Raw genomic sequence first — 25,365 nt, forward strand, 5'->3', positions numbered from 1 at the left:
TCCCTCATATTAAAAAATGCCAACCCCTCCATAATATTTATTTGAAAAAACTACTACTCAGACAAAATTTCAAATCCATAGGGCCTGTGATGACACCATTCTCTCTCTCTCTGTGATTTGTGACAATGTTTAACTGTAACATTGAAACATAGACATGATATGTTTATGATGAATAAAGAGAAATCGACTGACTGACTGATTTTGTATTTATTTATTTCTATGTCCATGTGGTGTTGAGGTAACTGTAGTTGAAATGAGTTTATTTTATATTTGAATGTATTATGAATAAAATATATGACATAATACATTCAAATATATAATACACTCATTTCCACTACAGTTAATATAGTTGAATAATCATAATTTAATATGGACATATGGTAATCACTGAATACTAATAATTGAAACCAAATGGAGCCATACAGATTCTGATTTACTGAAACTTATGGAACAAGGTTAATGTGATTAATAGAAACGAAAATCACAGGGAATCATAATTGAACTAAGTAAATAAATGAAACCATCCGAAAGTAGAGGATAAGGGAAACCCAATGGAACCTCATAGGAATCTGCGTAACGGAAACTCACTGGAGCCACACAGGAACCTGGGTAACGGAAACGCACTGGAGCCACACAGGAATCTGTGTAACGGAAACGCACTGGAACCATACAGGAATCTGGGTAACAGAAACGCACTGGAGCCTTACTGGAATCTGGGTAACAGAAACGTACTGGAGCCATACTGGAATCTGGGTAACAGAAACGCACTGGAGCCCTACTGGAAACTGGGTAACAGAAACGCACTGGAGCCCTACTGGAAACTGGGTAACGGAAACGCACTGGAACCATACTGGAAACTGGGTAACAGAAACGCACTGGAACCATACAGTAATCTGGGTAACAGAAACGCACTGGAACCATACAGGAATCTGGGTAACAGAAACGCACTGGAGCCTTACTGGAATCTGGGTAACAGAAACGCACTGGAGCCTTACTGGAAACTGGGTAACGGAAACGCACTGGAGCCATACTGGAAAGTGGGTAACGGAAACGCACTGAAGCCATACTGGAAACTGGGTAACGGAAACGCACCAGAGCCATACTGGAAACTGGGTAATGTAAGTTTCCGTTTTACGTTTTACGGAAACTTGAAGGAAATGTAGAGAAACAGTCCGGAAACCTAATGGAAACTTAAGTTTCCATTTTGTTTCCGTTAGGTTTCCGGTGTCCGGAAACCAAGTTATGTTTGCTGTGTTAATTTGTTTCCCTTTTTGCGGGATTAGGATCACTTGATCATCGATAATGGTAGATTTGGAACTGACCATACTTAGAAGAGAGTGAGTGTGTGTTGTTCTTTTTTGTTTGTGCGTGTGCGTGTGTGCTTGCGTGCTTGCGTGCTTTGTGTGTGCTTGCGTGCTTTGTGTGTATGCTTGCGTGCTGGGTGTGTGTGTGTGTGTGTGTGTGTGTGTGTGTGTGTGTGTGAGTGAGAGATATACTTGCTGTATGTTTATAGACATTACGAACTACGATTTTAAGAAACTAAAATCAGTGGTCCCTGTGAGTAAGTTACAACTGAGTTTTAAGGGCGAAGGCGATATTATGTGGTGACTTGTGCCAAATCCTTTTGTCTTTTCGTAAACTATGTTCAAAACAGGGAACATGTATATTTTCCTCCCAAAATACTGACATGCCACGATATAATCGACGCTCGAGCAAAATGAATACTAAGATCAAAACACAAGGGGGAATCAAGGAATCATTTATTGAACTTCATTGCAAATGCTTACAGAGCATCAACAAGGACTATTATCAGAGGACGTAAATGTAGTACATCTTCGAGACTTCGGTGTCCCCGCTCGACGCGCTCACATAGTACGCTCCCTTTAAGGCTTCTGTAACGTTCTTGAACCGGAAGATCTTTCGGCTGCGAAAGTCAGTTCCAATTGAGAACGTTTCCACTTCCGGTTCTGTAATCTCACGACAGTCTCGGAACAATTTCAGGACAGGTTTCGGATAACCCATGGCGTCAACCTGGGTGTATGGCCATCTCGTGTGAATTACTTCATTGTTGTGCCTGTTTTGAGGGTCGTCAACAAAATTGACGCTGTTCCGAAAGGGTGAAACGTGTCCACGATTCTTCACATACACCCAACGCCTGATAATGATTTTATCAAGAAGGCTGTACGCAGAGTTAATACCTAACCGGACCGCAAATTTGACCTCTCCCTCGGTATAAGGGAACGTTGTGTCGATCGACGCCACGGTGCGCTCTATAGTCGACGTGGGGGTGATGTTCAGAGGTGGTAAGATGAAAGAATTCCTTCTACGAAACCAGTGATCTTCCAAATATGGAATGGAATATATGCGAGTTTCTAATGGAGGGAGCGATCTGTAATCAAAAGAACTTAGTATCCCCACTGTAAAATCCATCTCAAACGATCCAAGGTTCTCAGACTCTAACGACAGACTGAAGTTGATACGTTCATTTTCGTCAAAGTTTACGAGACCATCTGGCTGAGAACGGAACACCAATGGGTTGATAGTGTTGCGCTCTAACCGGCTGTTTCGAATATCTCCCTCTTGGAAGAACAAGTTAATTTCGTAGTCGTCTCCATAGATGCAAGTCAGTATTTGTCGTTGACGGTCTCTACGTTGCGGATCTATGTACATATGAAGAGTTGTTTCCCCTTCCGATCCCGAAAAGGTGTGGGTTGTGTTTTCCAGATCTGCAAATCATGAGATATAATCGGAATTAAAGCAATAATTTTAGCAATATTCCAGCAATATCAAGGAGGAGAAATCAGAAATGGGCTTCACACATTGCACCTATGTCAGGGAAGCGAACCCGGATCTTCGGTGAGACGGGCGAACGTTTTATCCATCAGCCCGTAAATGGAGTGAGTAGTACAGGTCTAACGATATGACAATACAATATTTTTTGCGATATGTATCATCTCAGGCCTCATCGTAACGTTACACTATTAGCGAGAAGGGATATAATCCTTAGCAATACTCCTATCCAGCGATTTCACGGAGAAGGCAACACTAGAAATGGGCTTCACACAACTCGGGCCTCAGGCGTAACCAGTAAAGGTTTTAACCACAAAACCACTCACAGACCCCGATGGACGTCCGCATATACACAGGGGAGTTAAGACGTGCGCTTCACACATTAAACATCCTAGAGAACTCGTCTTTGAGATTTCGAGCGACCCCTGCTACCACAAGCTTACAAAGTCGTATAAACTTACACATTAATATATATAAGAATTAGTACTTACGGCTGACAAAGTCACCGACTTTCCACAGCACAACAGGTCGGTTTTCCGCTTCGTACGTCACTGTAATGTTCCGCATGTCCCCTTCAACGGACAACTGGACATCGGTCACTACCGGGACACCTCTACAGACACACACCTGGGGAAGAACAGATACTGGTTTAAATCCGCTTTGGGCAATGTTCCGTCAATCATACGACCACATTGGGTATTCGACTGTGCATGAAAACCAGACGCTGCACCTTTTCAGCAACCTATTTTCCACTGTACAGTTTTTTAAGTGACAATCCAGGCTTTACGTTCACGGTTAGTTTAAGGTATTCCCCACATGTGACAAATGCAACATTAAATGTGAGAATTCATATACATGTAAAGTCTTTCTCCACACAATTGGAATCAGATAATGTTTCTATTCTTGTCATAAATATCTATTTCAAGCGGCGAAAAAGCTAGTTTTACTCCTGATATTACGCAAGTGATGACCACACGGTGCTTTTGTTCACTTTTACAACAAAATACGTCATATTCAAAGCCATGTGTGAAGTCATGCTTGTTTCTTTAAAATATGACAAACTATAGACGCTCTGATGGCTGTTACGGGGAGTTGCAGAAAATAAAGATGATAATGATGCATCTATTTTTAACAAAATCCCTGCTACAATGGGTTTCCTTTTATTTTCGGGCCAACTGCATACTACATTTCTCCTACTACCGATGGCGACTTTCCATTGCTACTATTGTACTCTTGTTTCAGACTTTGAGACTATTATTTGTCATTCCGTTGACGCTCATCCAACAAATGTTTTAAAGGTCCGACAACGAATTTTGGATTGAAGCACTGGTAAAATCAAAATTCAGTCTCAAGACTTTCAAAACATTGTGTCAGCTGATCTGATGAAAAATAACCGGACATGTATTCCTGACTGGAGTTGCTCACCGTAACAATTCGAGATATTAATCCACCGGTGGAAGCACCATGTACTTCACATAATAAGTTGTCTGACGAATCTCTCAGTTATGAATCAAACTACGTTGCAGTTATTCCTAACACTGATGGTACAGATGAGTTGAATATGACGATGACTGACTGATAAAGGAAATCAACAAATAATTACCAAGCATTATTCAAACTCTAGTGGAGAATGGACATACCGAATCATGGATCAAGTTTAATAGACTTCTTAGTGAGAAAAAACTGCATATGGAAAACATAGCTTATCTCTTATTTGACGATGTTGTTGAATGTTGTACCACAGAGATGCGCTACGGGAATGAAGTCAAACAGTTCTGGAAGATTGACTAAAAGTTGTTTGACGGCAGATTTCTTTGCTTCATGGGTGGACTCAAACATTTTGGCAAACTTCTGACCTCTTCAACAGAGAGGGTAAGATACACCCCTTCCGAATCGAAAAGGAGTTTTCCGGTAATAGGCAAGCACCATTTAAAGACAATTTTTCATAAATGAGTGTTCAATACGGTGTAACTAGTAATTAGTAAATATGTCGGATAATTGAATCTTAACCATGCGCATAACCATGAAGTCAAATTTACCTGCAAACTTCACAAACATCCACCTGGATTTCATTTAATGAAAATTTTATATGGTACACCAAATAAACATGTAAGTCTTTGAGAAATGACCTTTTCCGAATACCTATCACAGGATCCATTGGGCATTTACATAATAATATCTGCATTATGCTTGCCTACAAAAGATCTACTTTGTATGAAAAAACCCATCTATATTACTGTGATTGACAGATTTAGATATTCGTTCGTAAGGCACGATAACGCGACCTGACAGGCGACTGTAAAGGGGATTACTGAATATCACATCATAAATATAGTAGTTTAGGGTACAATAATGCTTCATCTGTCGACACACAATCTTTAAGCCCGTTCCATTCAATATATTGTCTGTAATTACCCTGAATGTGAAGCTCGGGTTGTCCCTGGAAAACTGTACAGTGGAAAATAGGTTGTTGCAGAGGTGCATGTACACCCCCTGTGACGGCGTGAAACATCAAATACACCTTCCAGAAGTTGTACACTAATGCCTGTCAGGGATCGAACACTGTCTTCGATATAGCGAGGGAATACTTTAACCACTGTACCCAAATCTCCATTAAAAGACAAATTAAACGGTTACCCTAGACCATCTTTATAAAATGCTAAAGGCGTCAAGCTCGACCCTGCCTATCACAAACAACGGCCAATCTGGGTCGGCCTCTCCGTCTCTGTAACTTCAATGTTGAGTATTTTTGTTCATCAGTCCACTCTCGACATCGTTTACTGTCAATATTCCCCTACACCAGCTTAGATCAAATGTAGTCCCGGTGAATAAAACGAAAGCGATATCAAATATATCTTTACATTCCATGCATTACCTACCGTATGTAGCACAAGGAACAACGGGAGCAGCACACCGACGCGCACAGCCGCCATGTTGATGTAATGATTTGCTCTGTACCTTTGAAGGTCCCCCGTTAGAGCTAGTTCACCGGATGTCGATAATTTAGGCATTCAGAGTTGAAATTAAACAAGTGATACTTGATAGTGCTGACATTTGTGTTGAGAGTGTCAACAATATGTCAGCAAGATATTTTTATTGAACAATTAACATCGTTGAATTATAACGAGGTGTATGAAGTCCTCTGGGTGCTTTACTGTCTGTGACTGTGCTGAACCTTCTCACGCCTGTCTGACACTGCCTGCTTCCAACAGTGTTTGTGTGTGATTGTGTTTGAGTGACAACGAGTGTTTATGAGATAGTACGATTGTGTTTTCTGTAACACTGCATGCTTATGAAAGTGTCTGAGTATGATTGTGGTTTCTGTAACACTGAGTGCTTATAATGAAAGTGTCTGAATATGATTGTTTTCTGTAACACTGCGTGCTTATGAAAGTGTCTGAATATGATTGTGTTTTCTGTAACACTGCATGCTTATGAAAGTGTCTGAATATGATTGTGTTTTCTGTAACACTGCGTGCTTAACACTGCATGCTTATGAAAGTGTCTGAATATGATTGTGTTTTCTGTAACACTGCATGCTTATGAAAGTGTCTGAATATGATTGTGTTTTCTGTAACACTGCATGCTTATGAAAGTGTCTGAATATGATTGTGTTTTCTGTAACACTGCATGCTTATGAAAGTGTCTGAATATGATTGTGTTTTCTGTAACACTGCATGCTTATGAAAGTGTCTGAATATGATTGTGTTTTCTGTAACACTGCATGCTTATGAAAGTGTCTGAATATGATTGTGTTTTCTGTAACACTGCATGCTTATGAAAGTGTCTGAATATGATTGTGTTTTCTGTAACACTGCATGCTTATGAAAGTGTGTGATTGCGTTTTCTCTTTAGTATGATTGTGTTTTCTGTAACACTGCATGCTTATGAAAGTGTCTGAATATGATTGTGTTTTCTGTAATTGTGTTTTCAACACTGCATGCTTATGAAAGTGTCTGAATATGATTGTGTTTTCTGTTGTGCTTTCTGAATATGATTGTGGTTTCTGTAACACTGCATGCTTATGAAAGTGTCTGAATATGATTGTGTTTTCTGTAACACTGCATGCTTATGAAAGTGTCTGAATATGATTGTGTTTTCTGTAACACTGCATGCTTATGAAAGTGTGTGAATATGATTGTGAATATGATTCTGTAACACTGCATGCTTATGAAAGTGTCTGAATATGATTGTGTTTTCTGTAACACTGCATGCTTATGAAAGTGTCTGAATATGATTGTGTTTTCTGTAACACTGCATGCTTATGAAAGTGTCTGAATATGATTGTGTTTTCTGTAACACTGCATGCTTATGAAAGTGTCTGAATATGATTGTGTTTTCTGTAACACTGCATGCTTATGAAAGTGTCTGAATATGATTGTGTTTTCTGTAACACTGCATGCTTATGAAAGTGTCTGAATATGATTGTGTTTTCTGTAACACTGCATGCTTATGAAAGTGTGTGAGTATGATTGTGTTTTCTGTAACACTGCATGCTTATGAAAGTGTCTGAATATGATTGTGTTTTCTGTAACACTGCATGCTTATGAAAGTTATGAAAGTGTGCTTTCTTATGAAAGTGTGTGAATATGATTGTGTTTCTGTAACTGTAACACTGCATGCTTATGAAAGTGTCTGAATATGATTGTGTTTTCTGTAACACTGCATGCTTATGAAAGTGTCTGAATATGATTGTGTTTTCTGTAACACTGCATGCTTATGAAAGTGTCTGAATATGATTGTGTTTTCTGTAACACTGCATGCTTATGAAAGTGTCTGAATATGATTGTGTTTTCTGTAACACTGCATGCTTATGAAAGTGTCTGAATATGATTGTGTTTTCTGTAACACTGCATGCTTATGAAAGTGTCTGAATATGATTGTGTTTTCTGTAACACTGCATGCTTATGAAAGTGTCTGAATATGATTGTGTTTTCTGTAACACTGCATGCTTATGAAAGTGTCTGAATATGATTGTGTTTTCTGTAACACTGCATGCTTATGAAAGTGTGTGAGTATGATTGTGTTTTCTGTAACACTGCATGCTTATGAAAGTGTCTGAATATGATTGTGTTTTCTGTAACACTGCATGCTTATGAAAGTGTCTGAATATGATTGTGTTTTCTGTAACACTGCATGCTTATGAAAGTGTCTGAATATGATTGTGTTTTCTGTAACACTGCATGCTTATGAAAGTGTCTGAATATGATTGTGTTTTCTGTAACACTGCATGCTTATGAAAGTGTCTGAATATGATTGTGTTTTCTGTAACACTGCATGCTTATGAAAGTGTCTGAATATGATTGTGTTTTCTGTAACACTGCATGCTTATGAAAGTGTCTGAATATGATTGTGTTTTCTGTAACACTGCATGCTTAACACTGCATGCTGAAAGTGTCTGAATATGATTGTGTTTTCTGTAACACTGCATGCTTATGAAAGTGTCTGAATATGATTGTGTTTTCTGTAACACTGCATGCTTATGAAAGTGTGTGAGTATGATTGTGTTTTCTGTAACACTGCATGCTTATGAAAGTGTCTGAATATGATTGTGTTTTCTGTAACACTGCATGCTTATGAAAGTGTCTGAATATGATTGTGTGTTCTGTAACACTGTCTGAGTATGATTGTGTTTTCTGTAACACTGCATGCTTATGAAAGTGTCTGAATATGATTGTGTTTTCTGTAACACTGCATGCTTATGAAAGTGTCTGAATATGATTGTGTTTTCTGTAACACTGCATGCTTATGAAAGTGTCTGAATATGATCTGTTCAACAACACTGGTGCTTATGGAAGTGTTGGTTGTGTTTTCACTTACACTGTCTGCTTATGATAACTGCTGTGCATGATTGTGTTTGTTAGTTTGATTGGTTGCACACTCAGCACTATTCCAGATATATGGAAACGGTCTGTAAAACATCTTGTCTAGACCAGACAATCCAGTGATCAGTATCATGAGCATCGATCTACGAAACTGGATAGTCAGTGTTTGAGTGACAAGGCGTGAATATGATATTTCTGAATATAAATATTATTGAATGGGTGATCTTGTTCACTGCAACTGCCGCTGTTCCAAAGTGTGGTATACATTACAATCACACCTGTATAGAACCATCACATCCGTTAGCTATATTAATTAATTTACATATCGTCATGTTACTCACTTTATGAAATGGAAACACATTTTTTGTGAATATATATACAATTTCATAAAATACGTTACATAATACATACACACATACCAACGCTAACGATTTTAGTAGGAATTAAGGGACGGGTTGCTACACAATGTAGGAGCTGGGATTGAGGTGCGCGCCAACTGGTACCTTGATGTGTCCGTAACATGATCATTATTTGCAAATGGTACTGGGAGACAGTAAATGTAAACGTATAAGTAAACAGCTGTGATCTTGCACTTGACATTACAGGATGCACTGCTCTCTTCTCTGAGGGTGCCGTTGGGTAGCCTCGTGCACACGTCATGCCGAAGATCAGGGTTCGATTCCACACATGGGTACAAAGTGTGAAGCCCATTTCTGGTATCCCCGGCCATGATATTGCTGGAATATTGCTAAAAGCGGCCTAAAACTAAACTCACTCACACTTCACTGAGAGCTGTACAAACGGTTGAAAGTGAATCACAAAAGTTACGAAATATCACACTATGTAATGATAACATGCTCAAGCAAATGCTTCTTCGATCCGGTTTATTACCTTGCTGACATTTCATTAAATGACATTGAGGACGTTGATGTTGAAATCAGCTGTTACCCTGCCCGTTCCATTACGTGACTTCATCTTGGCTACTGCCAGGTACCTCCCAGCTTGGGCCGAAGTCACTGACCGGAACCGGAAATGGACCTCTCTTTCGAAGTAGCGTTTAACATCAGCAACAGGTTCTACCTTTTGCCTACTTCTCATCAGCGTGATATTTGGATATTCATACAATGATTCCATCCATCTATATTCAGTGTTAACCTCACTGCCCCCAAAAGCCTTTAATTCCACATCGATGTCGCCGCCATTTTTAACATAGTAATTTCTCCCCACCTTGTCAAAAACAACTAACCTTTCCGCAAACAAATGGGAAACAGGTGGTGGTTGGAGGAACAGCATGTACGTGACCTTGACCCCCGCAAACAGTACACATGACCTTGTCAAACTGAAGCCATTGGTGACTTTCAGAATTCCTCGGGGTAGGTCACCGGATGAATTGTAGTTCACGTTCACACGCCGCACACTGTACCTTGGTTTATCAATAACAGTTCTTCCAAATTAAAATTATCATCAAGTGTAGGAGTAGTGACTTCAAGGAATTCGGAGTCTGATTCGGCAGTTCTGATCTTGATTCTTGGAGGAGTTATGCTGTCATTGATACTGGTGAACTCCGCTGTAAGGCCGTGCCATGTACCATGGCCAATATCCTTTGCTTTGAATGTTGTGCGGACAAGGATGGGATCTCCGGCGTTGTAGCTGACACGACCCTTTGGAGTCACTTTATACTCGTATTTGGGGATGTACTCCTCGAAGACAATGAAAGGACATAAAGATAGCGTGACAGCACAAATTAGGGACAACAATATTCCATCCCAGGAAGGAATTATCTCTTGTGCCAATCTTATCTTACATGCATATCCTTAACGAAATACGAATGTACATTCTTTACTGAGAGGGTCCCAATTATAAGATATGACACATATGATCATTTTAGGTGACATTGTGTATTCATAGTTTTCCGCCGTTGGTGTGTGCCAATTTACACTTGTCAGATGGGTACACAAAATTCGTGATCTACACTACAGATTTACATTTTTATGTCCATACTGCCTTAATTCTATAAGTACTTACGAAATGGTGCCAGGAAGGCCACGAGATACCTGCCATTGGTTTATTTTCCCTATGAGCCTCACTTCTCCCTGAATATTAGCTCCATATACATGTTGGTGGGTATTTACCAAAGTTGTGAAAGTCTACACATGCGACACATACAGCTTTCCTTCCATTTTAAGATGGAAAGCCATGATGACGTGATTCTTAATCAACTCTCTACTCACCAACATGGTCTTTCCGGGTGATATCGCCACGACGTTGATGCTGATGGTGACGTCGATGGATTTTGGCAGAACGTACTAGAAAGATGTATTGTATTTATGTCCCACAATAATTCAACACCTCGTCATTGTCTTGTCCAGATTCGATTATTTACACAGCGCAGTCACATAGCTGGTCAATTGCGGAGTTAAGCAACAAGTAACAGACAATCAATATCTCGTTAAACGTATGTTAGACCACCGTTTGACAACAGTACGTTTGGAAGACAAAAAAATATTCGTCTTTTTTTGGTTAGATTTCTACATTCAGGTAGAAAATTATACATCTTATTGGTACATTATTTGGTTTCATAAGTAAATGTACCACGGCATGATGTACCAGACATCCATGTATAAGCAAATACGTCTTAAATTAACAAACACTTTTCCAAGCACTGATAATATCTAAATTGAAGCAAGGGTTGGCTTTCTCATATAGTAGTATATTCTACATACAGCAATAGTCTGAAACGTACATTAAGATTCAAATCCTTTTTTTGCATGATGTGCAAAAAGCATGGCAACTATTTCACAAAAGAACATTATATTGACCCAAATAACATCAATGAAATTCTATCCCAACAATTATGGTTTATGAACTGCAATAGGGATTATAAATAATAAGGATATTTGTGATGAAACTGGATGGCAACTACTGACTCTTGGAAAGATACTCTTAACCATTTTCATTTAATACCAGTCAGGGATTTGAATGTGAACCAATGCCAGATCTATTTAGAAAAACATCAAAAGGCTGCAGGATATTTTATGATAAACTTATTTCCAGTGATATACACCCAAATATTTGTAATAGATGGCAGCTGTTATTTCCTGAAACGGACTTTAATTGGAAACCTATATTAACAGTATACAGAAAAGGATTGCAAGACACAAAACTTATAGATTTTCAAAATAGATTTCTACAAGGTGTTATTATTTACAAAACGCCGCCATATAGCTGGAATATTGCTCAGTGCAGCATAAAACTAAACTCACTCACTCACTATTAAGGAACTAAATTAATTAGTGGTCCTTCTCCCTTTAACAGGAGTTTTAAGGGAGAAGGCGACATTTAGTGGTGAATTGTGCCCGATCCTTTTGTCTTCTTTTGCAAAATATGTTCAAAACATTAAAAAAATATATTTTTCAATAAAGTCTTTCCTCACAAATTACTGACATGCCACGAGATAATGCTGTGATCGAAGTTCAAATAAAATGAATGCTAAAATCAACACCAGAATGACCAAGGAATCATTTATTGAACTTCATTGCAAATAAAATGCTTTGAGAGCATCAAAAAGAGAGAAAATAACATTATCCCCACACCTCGAGGTAGTACATCTTCGAGACTTCGGTGTCCCCGCTCGACGTGCTCACATAGTACGCTCCCTCTAAGGCTTCTGTAACGTTCTTGAACCGGAAGATCTTTCGACTGCGAAAGCCAGTTCCGATTGAGAACGTTTCCACTTCCGGTTCTGTAATCTCGCGACAGTCTCGAAACAACTTCAGGACAGGGCGTTTATAATATAGTATGATTGTGGTTTTCAGTAACACTGCATGCTTATGAAAGTGTCTGAATATGATTGTGATTACAACAGTCTCCGTGTATGCTTGTGTTTGAATGATACTGCCTGTTTATGACATTGAGTATTATACGATCTTGTTTGAATGGTACTGAGTGTTAATAATGGTGCACGTGTATGACTGTGTTTGAATGACTGCGTGCGTATGAGATGGTCTGTGCATGATTGTCTTTTCAACAACACTGGTGCATATGAAAGTGCAGGAGCAACGGGAGCAGCACACCGACGCGCACAACCGCCATGTTGATGTAATGATTTTCTCTGTACCTTTGAAGGTCCCCCGTTAGAGCTAGTTCACCGGATGTCGATAATTTAGGCATTCAGAGTTGAAATTAAACAAGTGATACTTGATAGTGCTGACATTTGTGTTGAGAGTGTCAACATATCCAGCATGTTATTTTTATTGAACAATTAACATCGTTGATTAATTATAACGAGGTGTATGAAGTCCGCTGGGTGCTTTACTGTCTGTGACTTGGCTTGAACGTTCACACGCCTGTCTGACACTGCCTGACACAGTGTTTGTGTGTGATTGTGTTTGAGTGACACTGGGCGTTTATAATATAGTATGATTGTGGTTTTCAGTAACACTGCATGCTTATGAAAGTGTCTGAATATGATTGTGATTACAACAGTCTTCGTGTATGCTTGTGTTTGAATGATACTGCCTGTTTATGACATTGAGTATTATACGATCTTGTTTGAATGGTACTGAGTGTTAATAATGGTGCACGTGTATGACTGTGTTTGAATGACTGCGTGCGTATGAGATGGTCTGTGCATGATTGTCTTTTCAACAACACTGGTGCATATGAAAGTGTCTGTATGATTGTGCTTGAAGCACACTGAGTTATATTTGTTGTGTATGAGTGTGTTTTAAATGAAACTGTGTGCTTATGAAAGTGTTTCTTCGTGATTGTTTTAAAATACCAGCATGCTTGTAAAAGATTCTGAGTATTATTGTGCTTGAACTATGGTGTGTACTTATTCGATTAGGGGCATTTGGGTAGCCTAGTGGTTAAATCGTTCGCTCGTCACGCCGAAGACACGGGTTCGATTCTCCACATGAGTACAATATGTGACTCCCATTTACGGTGCCCCCCGAAGTGATGTTGCTGGAATATTGCTATTGCTTATTAAACTCACTCACACACTTATTCGCTTGTGTCAAAATGAAATAGTGTATACAAGTGTTTGTTCATGGTTGTGTTTTCACTTACACTGCCTGCTTATGATAGTTGCTGTGCATGATTGTGTTTGTTTGTTTGAATGGTTGCACACTCAGCACTATTCCAGATATATGGAAACGGTCTGTAAAACATCTTGTCTAGACCAGACAAACCAGTGACCAACATCATGAGCATCGATCTACGCAATAGTAAGTGTTTGAGTGACAAGGCGTGAATATGATATTTCTGAATATAAATATTATTGAATGGGTGATCTTGTTCACTGCAACTGCCGCTGTTCCAAAGTGTGGTATATACGAACACTTCACGTTACAATCACACCTATATACAACCATAACATCCGTTAGCTATATTAATCAATTTACATATTATGATGTCAATTCTTTTATGAAATGGTAACACTTTTTTGTGAATATATATGCAATTTCATAAAATCCGATACATGATAATATATACATACACACACATACGAACACTTCACGTTACAAGCTTATACCCTCTTTGCTAAGTTGTTTGTCCAGGTTAAGAACTCGACCCAATACGGGTGCCATCGGATAGCACCCTACATTCAGAGTTTAGTAGGGATTAAGGGGCGGGTTGGTAGGAGTTGGGGTAGAGGTGCGTGCCAACTGGTACTTGGTATAACATGTCAACATTTGGAAATGATATTGGGGACAGTAAATGTAAACGTATATTAACCAAATAGCTCTGATCTTGCACTTGACGTCACAAGATGCACTGCACTCATAATTGAGTAACCTGGTGATCATATCGTTCACTCGTCACGCCGAAGATCCGGGTTCGATTCCCCACATGGGTACAATGTGTGAAGCCCATTATGGTGTCCCCCACCGTAATATTACTGTAATATTGCCAAAAGCGGTCTAAAACCTAACTCACTCACTCTTCACTGAGGGCTGTACTCACGGCTGAAAGTGAATCACAAAAGTTACGAAATATCACACTATGTAATGATCACATGCTCAGTCAAATGCTTCTTCGATCCGATTTATTACCTTGCTGACATTTAACTAAATGACATTGAGGACGTTGATATTAATTAAATGACATTGAGGACGTTGATGTTGAAATCAGCATTTGCCCTGCCCGTTCCATTACGTGACTTAATCTTGGCTACTGCCAGGTACCTCCCAGCTTGGGCCGAAGTCACTGACCGGAACCGGAAGTGGACCTCTCTTTCGAAGTAGCGTTTAACATCAGCAACAGGTTCTACCTTTTGCCTACTTCTCATGAGCGTGATATTTGGATATTCATACAATGATTCCCTCCATATATCTTCAACCTCACTGCCCCCAAAAGCCTTCAATTCCACATCGATGTCGCCGCCATTTTCAACATAGTAATTTCTCTCCACCTTGTCAAAAACAACTAGCCTTTCCGCAAACAAATGGGAAACAGGTGGTGGTTGCAGGAACAGCATGTACGTGACCTTGACCCCCGCAAACAGTACACATGACCTTGTCAAACTGAAGCCATTGGTGACTTTCAGAATGCCCCGGGGTAGGTCACCGGATGAATTGTAGTTCACGTTCACACGCCGCACACTGTACCTTGGTTTATCAATAACAAATAACTCATCCAAATTGAGATTATCATCACGTGTAGGAGTAGTGACTTCAAGGAATTCGGAGTCTGATTCGGCAGTTCTGATCTTGATTCTTGGAGGAGTTATGCAGTCATTGATACTGGTGAACTCCGCTTTAAGGCCGTGCCATGTACCATGTCCAATGTCCTTTGCTTTGAAGGTTGTGCGGATAAGGATGGGATCTCCGGCGTTGTAGCTGACACGATCCTTTGGAGTCACTTTATACTCGTATTTGGGGATGTACTCCTAGAAGACAAGGACAGGACATAAAGATAACGGGACAGTACAAATCAGGGACAACAATAGTCCATCCTTGAAAAGAATGACCTCTTGTGCCAATCTTATCTTATATGCACAGCAATTACCCTTAACGGAATACGTCTCAATTATAAGATATGACACATATGATCATTTTAGGTGACATTGTGTGTTCATAGCCTTCGGCCACGGGGTGTGTACCAATGTACACTTGTCCGAAGGGTACACAGACTTCGTGATCTACACTACATACTTACCATTTTATGTCCATACTACGCGTAATTGTGTAAGTATTTTCGTACAAGGGATTCCTGCCATTGGTTTATATTCTCCATGAGCCTTACTATTCCTTGAATATTAGCCCCATATACATGTTGGTGGGTATTTGCGGAAGTGGTAAAGATCTACACATGTGACACATTCGGTTTGTCACATTCCGTGACATAACGTGAATCTGAATCAACTCTTTACTCACCAACATGGACTTCCCGGGTGATATCGCCACGACGTTGATGGTGATGGTGACGTCGATGGATTTTCCTGCCAACTGGAGCTCAAGTGATTCGATTTGGAAGGATCCTGGGATACGTATCGACGCCGTCTGGTACCAGTATTCGACTCCGTTGTGTGCCGTTTCATAACGGAAAATGCAACGTCCGTTCTGAGACCATCATCACCATCTGTACAGAAAACAAACGTGTTCTTTTGGCTCAAGCTATCAGGTATGCAACGACTGAACGAACTGTAGCCGCATTGCGACTTTCCATGTGTAAGGCGAATAATAGGAGCAAGCTAAACTGGAGCCAGGCTGAACGTGAATCCAACAACTTCTAATCGCCTACCACCCGCTTGATACGCACATGAAAAGTCAATAAATCATTTTAATCTCAAATAACCTCGGTTGATGGTACAAACGCGAATACAATAATTGTGTATTATTTCATAAAAACCCAAATGAAACAGATACATAATAATAAATAGTATATGTAAATACAAAATATATGATGGCTGTAGCTAGTTTATGTTGTAAGGGATGATAGTTTTGATACAAATTTTGATAAATTGATCATTTCTTTAGTGTCATAAAGTGACGACCATACACAGATAACTCACCTACACCGAGTTTTCCATTGATCCACCATAACGGGGTCACCTGCCTGGGAGAATCATATCTAACGGTGACGTTCACAGCGCCGTTGTCGTTAGCCAAATAAATCGTCTTCGGGTTAAGCCATTGTTCTTGGTATTCTTCGAAGTTTGAGGAAGACAGCTGAACAAAGATATTGTCAAATACTGATCGGAAAATCCTATCAAAATTGAGAAAACATTTATTCAAAACTGTACTGAAATATAGCTGCCCTACAAAACAAAGTTTATGGAAACTGGATTTGGCTAAATTATGCCATATTAGGCTTGAAACAGTCGCTGAAAACAATTGTCCCAAACACGACTATGATGCACGCAGCTAACGTAACACCACAGAATAACCGTTTCCTGTTGTTTCATTTTACGCAACTATCAAACATGAGTGTATACTTTCTTTTGCCTGTCAGTATATAACAATGATACATATATTCTTGATATATATAGATATTCTTGATCTGGGATAACCCATTAAGACTGTTCAATCCTCCTGGCATAATAATATAAACAAAAGGATTGTTGTATTTATATCCCACAATAATTCAACACCTCATCGTCGTCCTGGTCCACATTCGGTTATTTACTCACGGCAGTCACATACCTGGCCAACTGTCGGATGCAGAGTCAAACAACAAATAAAAATAAACAATATCTCGTTAAACGTTTGACCACAGTTTGACAACGATACGTTTGGAAGACATAAACATATTCGTATGTATTTATTTTGTTAGATTTCTACATTCAGGTAGAAAGTATACATTGTTTCCAGACGTGCTTACCATTTTATTGGTATAGTGATACATTATTTAGCTACATAAATAAATCTACTTCAGTATGACGGATAAATGTTTCTTATATTAACAAACACTCCTTCCAAGCACTGATAATATCTAAACGGAAGAAAGGGTCGGTTCTCAAATAGTAGTATATTCTAAATACATCAATATTTTGTACGTGTTTTGAAATGAACATAATGAATTTCATCAGAAATAGCCAATATTCAGGGTATTTTAACCATGTTTTCGAATGATTGAAAGTGAAACTTACCCCATGAACGACTGCCAGAAGCAGAGTCAGTTGTAGCGCCACCAGTGTGGATGCCATGATTCCAGATGTGTCCTCAATGTCACGCTGCTGCAACTGAGCTCTCACTTTATCAACGAGCGGAAACAACAATTCCAGTCTCAGGCCATGACATTTAAATGCCCTACCATTATGTCAAACAGAGGCTGAATTCATTTACCACGATGTTGTGTGAGTCATTGATTTCAGTGTTGACAACACATCGCCATGATACTATTCAAATGAAGTAAAGAAACATGAACTGTACATCTTAAAACTGAGAATTCGAAAGACGAGAACTTCTATATGTAGAAGAACACGGCGACGAGGCGACTAACGGGATCGGGTGGTCAGGCTCGCTGACTTGGTTGACACATGTCATCGGTTCCCAATTGCGCAGATCGATGCTCATGCTGTTGATCACTTAATTGTCTGGTCCAGACTCGATTATTTACAGACCGCCGCCATATAGCTGGAATATTGCTGAGTGCGGCGTAAAACTAAATTCACTCCAACAGGATGTAGTCATGGATGTATTCGATCTATGCTTTATTCGCGCTCTAAAACCCCGTAAGGTAATGCACCTCCGAAAGAGATTATGCCAATGATTGCTAAAGCCTTAAAATATGCGAAACCGACCAGAAGATAAACAATGTAGCCCCCGCGAGCGAGAAACTACTGAATAATAGTAGGAGGCAAAATACGTTAATATTTTTATAACCCATATAAGACCCCCTTATCCACTTTATCTCTTGAACTGTTTTCATAAATAGTCTCCTGTCTGTCTGTGACTGATATATGTCCCCGGCGGGTAATTGGATATCTGTGCAAACTTCATGTTTACTTTATGTGAAGAGAGTTTTGCCTTGTATCCCAGAGTCGATAATATCTCGTTGTCAGCCAGATATCCAGTAAGTCGCCATCTATAGTAAAGTACGTTTAAAATAAACACGCTTATAACAAAACGACTGGTATATCTGACTATTATTTGCATCCCAGAGTCGGTATCAGTCAAACATCCAGTAAGTCACAATCTACAGTAGACTTTGTTTAGAACAAACACGCTTTTAACGAACCAACTGGTATAGCTAACTATGGTTTTTGTCGATAATACTTCGTAATGAGCCATACATCCATCTACAGTTAAGTACGTTTAAAAAAGACAAGCTTATAACGAACCGACAGGTATACCTGACTACTTATTTATTTATTTATTTATTTATTTATTTATTTATTTATTTATTTATTTATTTATTTATTTATTTATTTATTTATTTATTTATTTATTTATTTATTTATTTATTTATTTATTTATTTATTTATTTATTTATTTATTTATTTATTTATTTATTTATTTATTTATTGTTACTGCCACGTGCTGTACGGTTGTACATACAACTAACTATGGTTTATTAAGGAACTAAACTTAGTGGTTCCTTTGAGTAAGTTCTAACAGGAGTTTTAAGGCAGAAGCCGACTTGTGCCTGATCCTTTTGTCTTTTTTGTAAAATATGTTCAAAACAGGCTGAAAATGTATTTTTTAATTGGGTCTGACTCACAAAATAATGACATGCCACGATACAACGTTGAAATCAAAGTATAAACAAAACGAATGCTCAAATCAAAACACCAGAATGATCAAGGAATCATTTATTGAACTTCATTGCAGATGCTTTCACTTAACGTTATCCCAGGGCGTCAATGTAGTACATCTTCGAGACTACGGTTTCCCCGCTCGACGCGCTCACATAGTACGCTCCCTTTAAGGCCAATGTAACGTTCTTGAACCGGAAGAAGCCAGTTCCGATTGTGAACGTTTCCGCTTCTGGTTCTGTAATCTCGCGACAGTCTCGGAACAACTTCAGGACAGGTTTCGGATAACCCATGGCGTCAACCTGGGTGTATGGCCATCTCGTATGAATTACTTCATTGTTGTGTCTATTTTGAGGGTCGTCAACAAAATTGACGCTGCTCCAAAATGGGGAACCGTGTCCACGATTCTTCACATACACCCAACGCCTGATTATGATTTTATCAAGAAGGCTGTACGCAGAGTTAACACCTAACCGGACCGCAAATTTGACCTCTCCCTCGGTATAAGGGAACGCTGTGTTGATAGACGCCACGGTGCGCTCTATAGTCGACGTGGGGGGTGATGTTCAGAGGTGGTAAGATGAAAGAATTCCTTCTACGAAACCAGTGATCTTCCAAATATGGGATAGACCGGATGTGAGTTTCTAACGGAGGGAGCGATCTGTAATCGAAAGAACTTAGTATCCCCATTGTGAAATCCATCTTAAACGATCCAAGGTTCTCAGACTCTAACGACAGACTGAAGTTAACCCGTTCATTTTCGTCAAAGTTCACGTGACCATCTGGCTGAGAACGGAACACCAGTTTGTTGATAGTTTTGCGTTCTAAGCGGCTGTTTCGAATATCTCCCTCCTGGAGAACAATTTGATTTCGTAGTCGTCTCAATAGATGCAAGTCAGTATTTGTCGTTGAAGGTCTCTACGCCACGGATCTATGACCATATGAAGAGTTGTTTCCCCCTTCCGACCCCGAGTAGGTGTGGGTTGTGTTATCTAAATCGGAATTGCATTCATACATGGAATATGTCAGTGTTAATTACTTGGAGAGTTAAAACTGAGTATATTAATCACACAATCTGGAGACAGATATTTAAACTGTTAAATTGTATCTGGGAATTGTCAGAAAAATATAGTGTTATCAGTATATGGGGTAAGTGAGTGAGTTTGGTTGTAGCAACTTTTAGAAATATTCCGACAATCTCACGTCGGGGGCACCAGAAATGGGCTTCACATATTGTGCCCATGTGGAGAATCGAACCCGGGTCTGACGAGCGAACACTTCAAACACTAGGCTACCCCTCTGTAAATGGAGTGAGCGAGTAGTAGTGGTGTAACGATATACGACGGTACAATATTTTATTACCTACGAGGGAGAACATATCGGGGTTCATATTTTTCATACGATGCCCTTGGGCAAAAAATCACTTTGTCATGGTGACGTGACGTCATGAACAATGCTATGACGTCACGTTTCTTCTGTGACTTTGCATTCAATATGCGGCGACGGTGGGTAGCTAGCCTATGTATGAAAGTATATATTTGGGTTCATTTTCCTCAATTTGACGACTTCGGTAATAAACAGAATATCATATTCGTGCCCATATCATACTATGTTTACGACACTCGTGCCTAAATATCGGTATATCCCTCGCTCTCGCTCGGGAAATACCAACATTTAGGCACTCTCGTCGTAAACATAGTATGACATGGGCACTCATATAATATCCTCTATTTATTGCGATACGTATTGTATCGTCGTATCGTTACACGTCAGTTATCTCCTGGCAATAACTGTATCAATTGCACGGAGAAAACCCTTCTCGCAAGAGGTGGGCTTCACACATTGCACAAATGAGAAACAAACTCGGGCCTCAGGCGTGACGAGCACACGTTTTAACCACAAAACCACCCACAGCCCCTCTGCATTTGGAAAACAGTATTATGCAATAAACTTGATTCAAAGGATGTCTGGACAATGCATTTTGAGATAACCAGGTTTGGTAGACATTTTAAAAGACTTAGTACTTACGGCTGACAAATTCATCGACCTTCCACAGCACAACAGGTCGGTTTTCCGCTCCGTACGTCACTGTAATGTTCCGCATGTCCCCTTCAACGGACAACTGGACATCGGTCACTACCGGGACACCTCTACAGACACCTGGGAAAGATTCTCGTTAATTATAACGAGGTGCCAGTGAAGTCTGATTGTCGTCCACCTCTGGGTGCTTAACTGTGTGCTTGAATGTTTGCACGTCTGCCTGCTTACAAGATTGTTTGTGTATGATTGTGTTTGAGTGACACTGAGTGTTTATGATATAGTACGATTGTGTTTTCAGTAACACTGCGTGCTTATGGAAGTGTGTGAGTATGATTGTGATTACAACAGTCTCCGTGTATGCTTGTGTTTGAATGATACTGCCTGTTTATGGCATTGAGTATTATACGATCTTGTTTGAATGGTACTGAGTGTTAATAATAGTGCATGTGTCTGGCTGTGTTTGAATGGTACTGAGTGTTAATAATAGTGCATGTGTATGACTGTGTTTGAATGACTGCGTGCGTATGAGATGGTCTGTGCATGATTGTCGTTTCAACAACACTGGTGCTTATGAAAGTGTCTGTATGATTGTGCTTGAAGCACACTGAGTAATATTTGCTGTGTATGCTTGTGTTTTAAATGAAACTGTGTGCTTATGAAAGTGTTTGTTCATGATTGTTTTAAAATACCATAGCATGCTTGTAAAAGATTCTGAGTATTGTTTGCTTGAACTATGGTGTGTGCTTATTCGATAAGGGGCATTTGGGTAGACTAGTGGTTAAAGCGTGGCCGAAGACCCGGGTTCGATCCCCACATAAGTACAATATGTGACCCCCATTTACGGTGTCCCCCGATGTGATGTTGCTGGAATATTGCTATAAGCGGCGTAAAACTAAACTCACTCGCTTACTCGATTGTGTTAGAATGACATGGTGTTTACAAGTGTTTGTTCATGGTTGTGTTTTCACTTACACTGCCTGCTTATGATAGTTGCTGTGCATGATTGTGTTTGTTTGTTTGAATGGTTGCACACACAGCACTATTCCAGCTGTATGGAAACGGTCTGTAAAACATCTTGTCTGGACCACACAAACCAGTGATCAACATCATGAGCATCGATCTACGCAATAGTCAGTGTTTGAGTGACAAGGCGTGAATATGATATTTCTGAATGTAAATATTATTGAATGGGTGATCTTGTTCACTGCAACTGCCGCTGTTCCAGAGTTCGGTATATACGAACACTTCACGTTACAATCACACCTATGTACAACCATAACATCCGTTAGCTATATTAATCAATTTACATATTGTCATGTAACTCATTTTATGAAATGGTAACACTTTTTTGTGAATATATATGCAATTTCATAAAATCCGATACATGATAATATATACATACACACACATACGAACACTTCACGTTACAAGCTCATTCCCTCTTTGCTAAGTCGTTTGTCCAGGTTAAGAACTCCACCTAATACGGGTGTAATCGGTAAGCATAATACATTCAGAGTTTTGTAGGGATTAAGGGGCGGGTTGGTAGGAGCTGGGATAGAGGTGCGCGCCAATTGGTACTTTGATGTGTCCGTAACATGTCAACATTTGGAAACGGTATTGGGGACAGTAAATGTAAATGTATAAGCAAACAGTTGTGATCTTGCACTTGACATCACAGGATGCATTGCTCCCTTTACTGAGGGTGCGGTGGGGTAGTCTCGTGCACACGTCACGCCGAAGATCCGGGTTCGATTCCCCACATGGGTACAATCTGTGAAGCCCATTTCTGGTATGCCCCACCAACATGATATTGCTGGAATGTTGCTAAAAGCGGCCTAAAACTAAACACTCACTTTTTCACAGAGCGCTGTACCCACGGTTGAAAGTGAATCACCACAGTTACGAAATATCACACTATGTAATGATAACATGCTCAAGCAAATGCTTCTTTAATCCGGTTTATTACCTTGCTCACATTTCATTAAATGACATTGAGGACGTTGATGTTGAAATCAGCATTTGCCCTGCCCGTTCCATTACGTGACTTAATCTTGGCTACTGCCAGGTACCTCCCAGCTTGGGCCGAAGTCACTGACCGGAACCGGAAGTGGACCTCTCTTTCGAAGTAGCGTTTAACATTAGCAACAGGTTCTACCTTTTCCCTACTTCTCATCAGCGTGATATTTGGATATTCATACAATGATTCCATCCATATATCTTCAACCTCACTGCCCCCAAAAGCCTTCAATTCCACATCGATGTCGCCGCCATTTTCAACATAGTAATTTCTCTCCACCTTGTCAAAAACAACTAGCCTTTCCGCAAACAAATGGGAAACAGGTGGTGGTTGGAGGAACAGCATGTACGTGACCTTGACCCCCGCAAACAGTACACATGACCTTGTCAAACTGAAGCCATTGGTGACTTTCAGAATTCCTCGGGGTAGGTCACCGGATGAATTGTAGTTCACGTTCACACGCCGCACACTGTACCTTGGTTTATCAATAACAAATAACTCATCCAAATTGAGATTATCATCAAGTGTAGGAGTAGTGACTTCAAGGAATTCGGAGTCTGATTCGGCAGTTCTGATCTGGATTCTTGGAGGAGTTATACTGTCATTGATACTGGTGAACTCCGCTTTGAGGCCGTGCCATGTACCATGTCCAATATCCTTTGCTTTGAAGGTTGTGCGGACAAGGATGGGATCTCCGGCGTTGTAGCTGACACGACCCTTTGGAGTCACTTTATACTCGTATTTGGGGATGTACTCCTAGAAGACAAGGACAGGACATAAAGATAGCGGGACAGCACAGATTAAGGACAACAATATGGTATCCCTGGAAAGAAAGATCTCTTGTAACAATCCCAGCATATCCTTAACGAAATACGACTGTACATACTTTACTGAGACGGTGCTAATTATATTATATATAACATATGATCATAGTAGGTGACATTGTGTATTCATAGGATTTAGCCGTGGGTTGTGTGCTAATGTACACTTGTCAGAAGGGAACACAAAGTTCGTTATCTACACTACAGACTTACATGTTTGAGCTCATACTGCGTTTAACTGTGTAAGTTAGGAAGGTCACGTGATATCTCCCATTGGTTTATATTCTCCATGAACCTCACTTCTCCCTTGAATAGTAGCCCCTTATACATGTTGGTGGGTCTTTTCCAAAGTGGTAAAGGTCGACACAAGCGACACATACAGCTTTCCTTCCATTGTAAGATGGAAAACCATGATATAACGTGGTTCTTAATCAACTCTTTACTCACCAACATGGACTTCCCGGATGATATCGCCACGACGTTGATGGTGATGGTGACGTCGATGGATTGTCCTGCCAACTGGAGCTCAAGTGATTCGATTTGGAAGGATCCTGGGACATGTATCGACGCCGTCTTGTACCAGTAATCGACTCCGTTGTGTGCCGTTTCATAACGGAAATAGACAATGTCCATTCTGAGACCATCATCACCATCTGTACAGAAAACAAACGTGTTCGTTTTGGCTCAAGCTATCAGGTATGCAACGACTGAACGAACTGTAGCCGCATTGCGACTTTCCATGTGTAAGGCAAGTTCTAACTGGAGCAGGCTAAACTGGAGCCAGGCTGAACGTGAACCCCACAACTCCTTGTCGCCTTCCACCCCCTTGATATGCACATGAAAAGAATATCAGCACGACTGTTTCCCATACAAAGATAAGTGAGTGAGTGAGTTAAAATGTCACCTCGCCAATATTTCCGCAATATCGTGACGACCATACACAGACCATAACTCACCTACACCGAGTTTTCCATTGATCCACCATAACGGGGTCACCTGCCTGGGAGAATCATATCTAACGGTGACGTTCACAGCGCCGTTGTCGTTAGCCAGATAAATCGTCTTCGGGTCAAGCCATTGTTCTTGGTATTCATCGAAGTTTGAGGAAGACAGCTGAACAAAACAGATTGTCAAATACTGATCGGAAAATCCCATCAAAAGTGAGACAAT

At 40.0% G+C, this 25,365-nt stretch overlaps 3 protein-coding genes across 3 annotated transcripts; all 3 read right to left on the minus strand.

Moving 5' to 3' along the window:
* Positions 1 to 1,745: 1,745 nt before the first annotated feature.
* On the minus strand, positions 1,746 to 5,773 carry LOC124270255. The gene is made up of 3 exons (XM_046705292.1): positions 5,670 to 5,773; positions 3,282 to 3,417; positions 1,746 to 2,726 (listed from the first exon to the last, which is right to left on the minus strand). Exons 1-3 carry the CDS (start codon positions 5,721 to 5,723, stop codon positions 1,810 to 1,812), a joined length of 1,107 nt encoding a protein of 368 aa, XP_046561248.1. The 5' UTR covers positions 5,724 to 5,773; the 3' UTR covers positions 1,746 to 1,809.
* Positions 5,774 to 9,482: 3,709 nt separating this feature from the next.
* Positions 9,483 to 25,365, minus strand: LOC124270254. Its single transcript, XM_046705291.1, has 4 exons — positions 25,152 to 25,365; positions 24,643 to 24,848; positions 23,571 to 24,130; positions 9,483 to 9,753 (listed from the first exon to the last, which is right to left on the minus strand). Exons 1-4 carry the CDS (start codon positions 25,348 to 25,350, stop codon positions 9,522 to 9,524), a joined length of 1,197 nt encoding a protein of 398 aa, XP_046561247.1. The 5' UTR covers positions 25,351 to 25,365; the 3' UTR covers positions 9,483 to 9,521.
* LOC124270256 lies at positions 14,648 to 17,832 on the minus strand. The gene is made up of 4 exons (XM_046705293.1): positions 17,710 to 17,832; positions 16,633 to 16,789; positions 15,995 to 16,199; positions 14,648 to 15,507 (listed from the first exon to the last, which is right to left on the minus strand). Exons 3-4 carry the CDS (start codon positions 15,998 to 16,000, stop codon positions 14,716 to 14,718), a joined length of 798 nt encoding a protein of 265 aa, XP_046561249.1. The 5' UTR covers positions 16,001 to 16,199; positions 16,633 to 16,789; positions 17,710 to 17,832; the 3' UTR covers positions 14,648 to 14,715.

This window comes from Haliotis rubra, unplaced genomic scaffold (assembly GCF_003918875.1).
Source record: "Haliotis rubra isolate DU_JTF1 unplaced genomic scaffold, ASM391887v1 Scf150, whole genome shotgun sequence".
Lineage (NCBI taxonomy): Eukaryota > Metazoa > Mollusca > Gastropoda > Lepetellida > Haliotidae > Haliotis > Haliotis rubra.